At 40.0% G+C, this 8,392-nt stretch overlaps 1 protein-coding gene across 1 annotated transcript in view; it reads left to right on the top strand.

Moving 5' to 3' along the window:
- Window positions 1-1,545: 1,545 nt before the first annotated feature.
- Window positions 1,546-8,392, top strand: part of slc27a6 (solute carrier family 27 member 6) — a 29,699-nt gene continuing 22,852 nt past the window's right edge. The window contains exons 1-4 of the mRNA XM_056265578.1: window positions 1,546-2,156; window positions 2,981-3,190; window positions 5,931-6,089; window positions 7,891-8,015. Of these exons, the coding sequence (XP_056121553.1) occupies window positions 1,685-2,156; window positions 2,981-3,190; window positions 5,931-6,089; window positions 7,891-8,015 (966 nt within the window). The 5' untranslated portion in view covers window positions 1,546-1,684. The remainder of the gene's footprint in view (window positions 2,157-2,980; window positions 3,191-5,930; window positions 6,090-7,890; window positions 8,016-8,392) is intronic.

Raw genomic sequence — 8,392 nt, 5'->3', positions numbered from 1 at the left:
AGAGGTTACAAACCGAACTTGGACCAATCAGCTGTGAGCAAAGTGTCACATGTCTGACGCGATAAAGTCACTCCACCTGTTTCCACTCCAAATTAAAGATCACTAGCAAATGAATATTAAAGACAAAATCGTCTGGCTTTTACCAATGCTTATTTAGAATAATAATTTTGTATGATTTAGATATTATTTATGTAATTATTATACCCTTAATCGATCACACATGTACAACTTTAGTTCATCAATTATTATTATGCATAGTTTAAATGAATAAATATATAAAATATAACAAATACGCTTTAGAATCCATAGATGAAGCTATAAAATGACTACGTGTGAGTTTAAATGTTCAATTCTCTCTATACCTTTATCAACTGTATAAACTAACAACTTTTACTTGCACTCACACCTGAACTCCTAAACTCAGGATAAAGCCTGAGCGGACAGAGAGAGGTGATGATCAGCATCATGGTACCAACAAAGCCTGGTGGGATTGGTTTGGTTTTGTCAACTCAAAACTAATCCTGTAACCGGAGTTTGTTCAACTACCATCATGGTACAGGCCCCTGGTTTCACAGACAGGGTTTAGATTAAGCCAGGATTAGGCTTTAGAACAATTAGGGCATTTAAGCTGCTTTTATAAACGTGCCTTAGAAAAAACATCACTGGTGTAAATCTTGAGACAAAGCAATAGCACTGACATAATTTAAGATATCTCAGTTCAAGTTACTTCATCCTATGGAAAACAAAAACAACAATTGGCTTTTGTGTTTAATAACACGTACACATGTAATGCAGAAATAATGAAGACGCCCACATGATGGCGCTAGACTTCCAGATGAACTCCATTTTGAACGATTTCAAATCCACGGTTTCCTCATTGACAGATGCTTCCTTCTCAGTGACTGATCTGCAGTTTCCTGGGCCAGTGTTACACAAAACCCATGTGGATGAGAACAAAATGCCTTTCATAAAGAACTGAATGGTCCAAAGTAACACACAGACTGACACAGAGAGGAAACTGGCATTTCACCTGAACAGTGTGTCCACGAATCTGACCAAGTATTGAGAGAGACATTAATAGTTTACTCAAATAAATATATTACTGCAGCTAATCAGTACAGAGGGGAAGAAGTAGGCTATAGAAAGTACATTCGCCACAATCTTACGTAAATCAAACATTAAATGCAAATGTAAACAGTAAGAGTCCCGTCCACTGTATATTAAAAACATGAAAAAAAACTTTAAACTGCTAATGGTTTATTTCAAAGACATTTTTTATATTTGTTGTGTATACATTGCTACTGTGTATGATATGTGACTCTGTACTAAATTTGTTAGCCAACAAAAGTCACGTGCTTAAGGATCTACGTCATGCTCTCGAACACATTCCACAAAACATCCGAGTCGCTGTTATGGGCGCGGCACTACTAGACTATGCGCCACGCCCTGTTGCTATGGTAACTCCAATGATAGTAGTAAGCTTGATAATCAGGGCCGAGCGCGTGGCCCCGACGACACGCCCACGGTTGTACAACAACAGTCACGTGACACCCTGACCGTTGCATAAATTAGGATGACAGTGCTGTGCGGCGTTTTATAACAACCATTAAACAACCCAACCCGAAGCAGTTTAACAATGTTAACGGTTAGACCCCTTTGACCGAGTCAGGCTTGTTTGTCAGAGATGTTGTCATGGATCGCGGCTCTGCTGACGGGAATCCTCTCCGCGCATCTCGCGCAGCGCTTGTGTTTTCCACACTTCTGGAAAGACGCCTTGTATTTAATGAAAGTCATACGGTACGGAGCGCGTCTGGAGATCTACAAAAGATCCTCGCGGGTCGTGACGGTCGTAGACAGGTTTGTTCAACAAGCCCAGCGGATCCCCGAGAAAGCCTTTGTGGTTTATGAAGGAGTAACGTACACCTATGGAGAGCTCGAGGCGCGCAGCAACAGGGTCGCGCGCGTGTTCCAGGACGCGGTGAGGACGGGAGACACGGTGGCGCTCCTCATGAGCAACGAGCCCGACTTCATCGCGGTGTGGTTCGGCTTCTGCAAACTGGGCTGTGCCGTGGCGTTCCTCAACACCAACATCAAGCCCAGATCACTGCTGCACTGCTTGAACTGCTGTGGAGCCAAACTACTGGTGGTCGGAGCAGGTAAACTCATTTCTGACACTTTACAACCACACGACAATGCTCTCAAATGTGTTACTTATGTAAGCGAACGAAATAACTAGATCTTTTAACAGTAACACAGGCGAAAGACCATTAAAACAGGTGGTTTTTACCTAATGTATAAATATAAATTGGCAAACATAAACTGATTAACAAAAACATAAAACATGCTCACAAAATAGCTAATAAGCGAATTGCGGTTTTAATTTAAAGAATGAAGGATGACAGATTGACAACCCCAGATTGACCTTCGACCCTTTAATCCTTGACCCATTACCCTGGTAACCTGTCTGCAGGTGCTGGGCTGTTCTGTTTGAGTAGGCTTTGCTCGAGCTGTGCATTATAAACATTCTCAATGTTCAAATATTCACATTTTAATCTATTATAGCCTATCTTTCATAAGTAATTGTAACCACAGTAACAATTCCATGCAACTAACCATAAACCAACCTCTATTCCTAACCCAATGCAGTGTATTATTATTACTCAGTACTTAAATGTAAAATTACAATGAAACCTTGTTTTATTATACTATTTAAAGGTATACAATGTATAAAGTAAAACAATAAAAGTAAAACGTTTTCTATAAATGGGTAAGCATTTATCATTTATAATTTGTGTCATATTATTTATTAGTTTTTCGAACGGGTTGAGTATTATTTTGAAATTGTTTTTTATTTATTTTGTTATTTTTTTGCTCGTTTGTATATTTTATATATTTTCTTTTATTTGCTCGTTTTGTTTGTTTCTTTTTTCTTTTAATAGTTTGAAACACAGATTTTCATTGATGGTGATTGTGCTTGCAGATCTTCTAGGCTCTCTGGAGGAGATTCTCCCAGGTCTGCGGGAGGACGGTGTGTCCGTGTGGGGTTTGAGTGCAGCGGGCGCTCGTCCTGATGTGCACAGTCTGCTGGATCAGATGGAGAGCGCTTCACACGAGCCCGTCCCAGCCGAGCGCCGCTCCGTCACCTGCCTCAAAACCCCCACGCTCTACATCTTCACCTCAGGCACTACCGGTATGTGATGAGTTCAGGACATCTCCGTTCTACAGCCCTGTGTTTCAGGAGATCTCAAAGACCCTGATGAACAGGTTCAGTGTTCCCAAAGCCCTTCGCACGTGCCTGACAGAGACTGGTGCTGCGTCCCAATTCGCCCCCTAAAAGTATGTACTGTTTTTGTGAAGAAAAAGTACATACTTTTGAGTGTGTAGCAGAAGAGTAGGCAAGCTTTGGGACATACTACTTCGTCATCTTTAACAATTGCTCTCTGTCGCTTAGTTACGTGCATCCTGTCACCTGTCAATCATCTCGTCCTCCATTAAAGTCCTCCATTCAATCTAATTTAATGTCCTACCGTTTCGGAGAGAAATGTTGTCGCACGTTGATCTGCCAGTCGTGGGTCTTTCATGCGGAGAGACTCTCCTCATGTGTTTGCAATTTGAATATAATAATGCTTTTAAAAGTTAATGGCTAAACGTATCTTTACAAAAGTTCACAATGCTGCTGCAGATGTGGACAACATTGAATAAATACTTTTTCGTCAGGTTAGATACTTTTAATGAATCACTCAAATCCCTTTATCTAAACCTCTCTACACAACCACCGGACTCGCACATCCGCCATGTCTGTAGGCTTTTAACACTTTTTACTCGTGTTTGTAGTTCTAATCAAATCTTCGTCCAACACGCGATGGGTTGTGGCAATATTAGCCATTAGAGTGTCAAGTCACCTTTATTTATATAGCGCTTTTACAATACAGATTGTATCAAAGCAGCTTCACAGAGATAACATGAAAATAATACAACAAAGTTTGTTTTGTAGAATAATAATATTGTTGAATATTAAATGTCCCCAACTAAACGAGCCAAAAGCCAAGGCAACAGTGGAGAGGAACAAAAAACTGAGCGACTGAGTCTGGGTTCTCCCAAGGTTTATTCTCCATTCTGTCACTGATGGAGGTTGGTCAGATTGGATCAGAACAATCAGAATATTATCCAGTTCATCTGGTTGGAGGTCGGAGTCACGCCGGTATGGAGTGTGTTGAGGATCAGTGCCGATGGCTGTCGTGTCCATGAGGCCTTCACAGGGCTGATGAGGCTGGCACTGCAGTGATGCGTTGTGGACGTGTGCAGGCGCAGGTCCTCCATCAGATCTGGATACGGCCCGGATACGGCTGACTTCAGTAAACCTCGGACTGAACAGAGAGACTAACATTAGCGTAGATGCCATTCTTCTTATGATGTACATCGGGTGTGAAGTGTCCCCGGTTCCGGCTGACCTAATCTATGCAGCCTAATAATCATTTAACTGATTTGAATAATAGAAATGTATAATGTTCTATGTGTATGCCAGGTTGAAGAGATGTGTTTTTAGTCTAGAATTGAACTGACAAGAGTGTGTCTGCTTCCCGGACAATGTTAGGAAGACTGTTCCAAAGTTTTGGTGCTAAATAGGAAAAGGATCTACTGCCTGCAGTCGATTTTGATATTCTAGGTATTATCAACTGGCCGGAATTTTGAGATCGCAATAGACGTGACGGACTATAATGCGTTAAGAGCTCACTCAAGTACTGGGGAGCTAAACCATTTAGTGCTTTGTATAAATTAAAAAATATATATTGCTGATTACTTACAATGTTTAATATGGAGCCAATGCAGTGTTGACAGAACCGGGCTAATATGGTCATATTTCCTGGTTCTGGTAAGATCTCGAGCGGCTGCTTTTTGGACCAGCTGTTGTTTGTTTATTAAGCGTGCAGGGCAACCACCCAGTAGAGCATTACAATAATCTAGTCTTGATGTCATGAACGAATGAACTAATTGTTCTGCATTTGTCATTGACCGCATACAGAATGACGTAATTTAGATATATTTTTAAGATGGAAAAATGCAGTTTTACAGATACTAGACACGTGATTTCCAAATTAAAGATTGGTATCAAAGAGCACACCCAGGTTCCTAACCGACGACGAAGACTTGACAGAGCAGCCATCAAGTGTTAGACAGTATTCTGGGTTATTACGTGTGGAAGTTTTTTGCCCAATAATTATAATCTCTGTCTTTTCAGAATTTAGTAGTAGGAAATTACTAGTCATCCAATAAATTTTTAACAACAGTTAATTTTGTGAATTTGTAAGATTCGTCGGGGCGCGAAGAGATAAAGAGCTGAGTATCATCAGTGTAACAGTGTAAACTAATGCCATACTTCCTAATGATATCTCCTAAGGGTAGCATGTACAGAGTGAACAGCAGCGGTCCTAGTACTGAGCCTTGTGGTACGCCATACTGAACTTGTGATCGATAAGACATCTCTTCATTTACTGCTACAAACTGATAACGGTCAGATAAGTATGGTTTAAACCATGCTAATGCCAACATAATTTTCGAATCTATTTAAAAGAATGTTGTGGTCTATGGTATCAAATGCAGCACTAAGATCGAGTAACACTAATAGAGAGATACAACCACGATCGGATAAAAGAAAATTTGTACGGATCTGCACTTCGGATTCTGACTGGAAATAGTAGACCATCCGGGTCTCTTAGGAACACTCATTTCAACATACTACGATTTGGGACGTACTAATTCTATTTGCAAATATCATTTAGGACGGATAGTATGCGAATTGGGACGCACCATGGGACTACTGACTTGTGAAGATCCATGTTTTCAGAGTGTGGATTATGTTGTTATTACTGTATCTTCTGCCTGTAGGAGCCAGACTCTTCTGTATTGTCATGGTATGTTGTGTGTTGCAGGGCTGCCCAAAGCTGCAGTCATCACACACTTGCAGTCCCTGAAAGCGGCAGCTGGGTTCTGGGCATATGGCGGGACAGGAAGTGATGTCATCTACACGCCCCTCCCCCTGTATCATAGTGCAGCCTCGCTCGTAGGCATTGGAGGGACCATTGAATTGGGTAATTCTCTTAATCAAACCTTTTAGTGAAAAAACTGTAGGGGATCGCAAACCTTGATGCTTTCTTGTGGTAATTAATGACATCCATTTCATCTAATCCAAACACAGATTGGGTCAAAGAATGTTTATGACTTGCTCTTCAAGGGTCACCCAAATATGATCATGTCATGTCATTCTAAACCTGTATGCATTTCTTTCTAATGTGGAACACAAAAGAAGATATTTAGAAAAATGTCTCAGTAAATGAATCATTAAAAGATGGCGATCTCGATTCAAACAGCCACCCGATCTTATTCCTGAATGACACCGATTCTCCTGTGTCTAAATCCAGAAGAACCGTGGCAACGTCTCCAAGACGCTTGAAGAAACCTTCCTGTAAAGCTCCCTGAAAAATGATCTGCAAGTGTACCTGGACGAAAGCTGTTTTAAACGCAAATGGTGATCACACCAAATATTGATTTGATTTTGTTAATAGAAGTTAATTGGTAAATTAAATCTATTATGACATTATTTTGGAAAGCATCCTCACTGTACAGGGTTCGTTGTTATGGGAAGAAGGAGGCGGGAAGGAGCGAACATTCAACAATTTAATAATAAAATAAACAAATACAAAATGAAAGTAAAAGACAGCAGCCCCTCACGGACGACTGCTGTCACATAATAAAACACCAACAAAACACAACATAAGTTCAGGCCTGTTCCTCTCTCTGTCTTCACTGTCGTCGCTCCTCCTTTATGCCTCCGCTCCTCCGTGAGAGATGCGAGACCGGTGCGTCTCACAGGTGTCGCTCATTATCACTCACGCCCTCGGCCTCGTCCTGCTCGCCACACTCACTTTACAGCATTTTTACACAAGTGCCTAAAACTTTGCACAGTACTGTAGTTTGCAGGAAGGTTTCTTCAAGCGCCTTGGAGACGTTGCCGCAGTTCTTCTGGATTTAGTCTGTCTCAGTTGTTTCTGTTACTTCATGTAATAATCACAGACTCGGTGATGGTGAGATCTGATCAGACCGGCTGTTGTCAGACTACTTGTGCATTCAAAAAGATCACTGGATTATTACATGAATGGCAAAAGGAATGTTTGTAAATGTAAACTGATTATTCCTACTGACACACTGCAGCAAAAGTCTTAAAACCATTTTTTTTGGTTGAAAATACTAACATGCCTAAGACTTTTGCACAGCGTTTTACATATAAAAGAATAGCAGAGTCCACACCACAACTGTAACGATAGAAATAATAAATGTTGATATTTAATAATAATAATAATATAATTTAATAATAATAAAATGCTGATATTTCAGAACCATTTTTTCCAGCTGATGAACGATAAAAACATTAACAGCCAATCAGAATCCATCCTGCTTACAGAGCTCACGCATTGAAGGCAACAGACGACAAAACTGCAGCATGCTTATAATAAATGAATATATATGAATGATATAGTGCATTTATCTTTATAAGTTATCGTTCGTGTACACTGGTTACATTTGACCTCAGATGATCATGGAAATGCTTTCTTTTGACCTTGGATAAATGACAAAGCTTGTGATTTTGTGTGGTCATTCCTTAATACCTTCATTCATTAATTCAGCCTTTAAATACAGACGATGCTTTGAGTACAAGAGCTGTCTAATGCTGCTAAAATATTTTTCTGCCCTTTCACCAAAACCGAACAGAATGCGCATGTTAATGAGCTGTATGGATCATGCTTGTGTAACGTTCATCGCCAAAACAGCCTTATTAGGCACATCAGAATGAATGTTCAGTTTCATATCTGTGTCTGTGCTTTTGTCATCTAGGTGCCACCTGTGTCCTGAAGAAGAAGTTTTCAGCCTCTCAGTTCTGGAATGACTGCAGGAAACACAATGTCACCATATTCCAGTATATAGGAGAGCTTTGCCGATATCTGTGCAATCAGCCTGTGGTACAGTACCTCATTTCACTGTTTTCTCATGTAAATCTGTGTGGCTATATGCAGGATGTGGGTCATGCTCAGAAAATGCTGCCATTTTGCCTGATAATTGCAGCAAAATTGGTATTTATACACTTTTATTTAATGCGTGTTTGAATAAATCTGTCATAAAAACAAATTTAAATGTTTTTATTTCAACAACAAATTGGAGTAGAAATGATGTGCTGAAAAACGTGATATAAAAATGTAAATGTCTGTATAAAACTCAGGTTGATTATTATATCTAAAAATATGTAGCAATTGAATTCTGACTTATTTGAACCCTGTTACAGAAAGTTTGAAAGTTTAATGGAAATTATTCTTTTGTGTTCCACTGAAGAAAGTACGTT

Source organism: Rhinichthys klamathensis, unplaced genomic scaffold, assembly GCF_029890125.1.
Source record: "Rhinichthys klamathensis goyatoka isolate OS25496 unplaced genomic scaffold, OSU_Roscu_1.1 h1tg000236l_1, whole genome shotgun sequence".
NCBI lineage: Eukaryota > Metazoa > Chordata > Actinopteri > Cypriniformes > Leuciscidae > Rhinichthys > Rhinichthys klamathensis.
The sequence above is the reverse complement of the archived record's forward strand: the minus strand, read 5'-3'. Positions and strand labels throughout refer to the sequence as shown.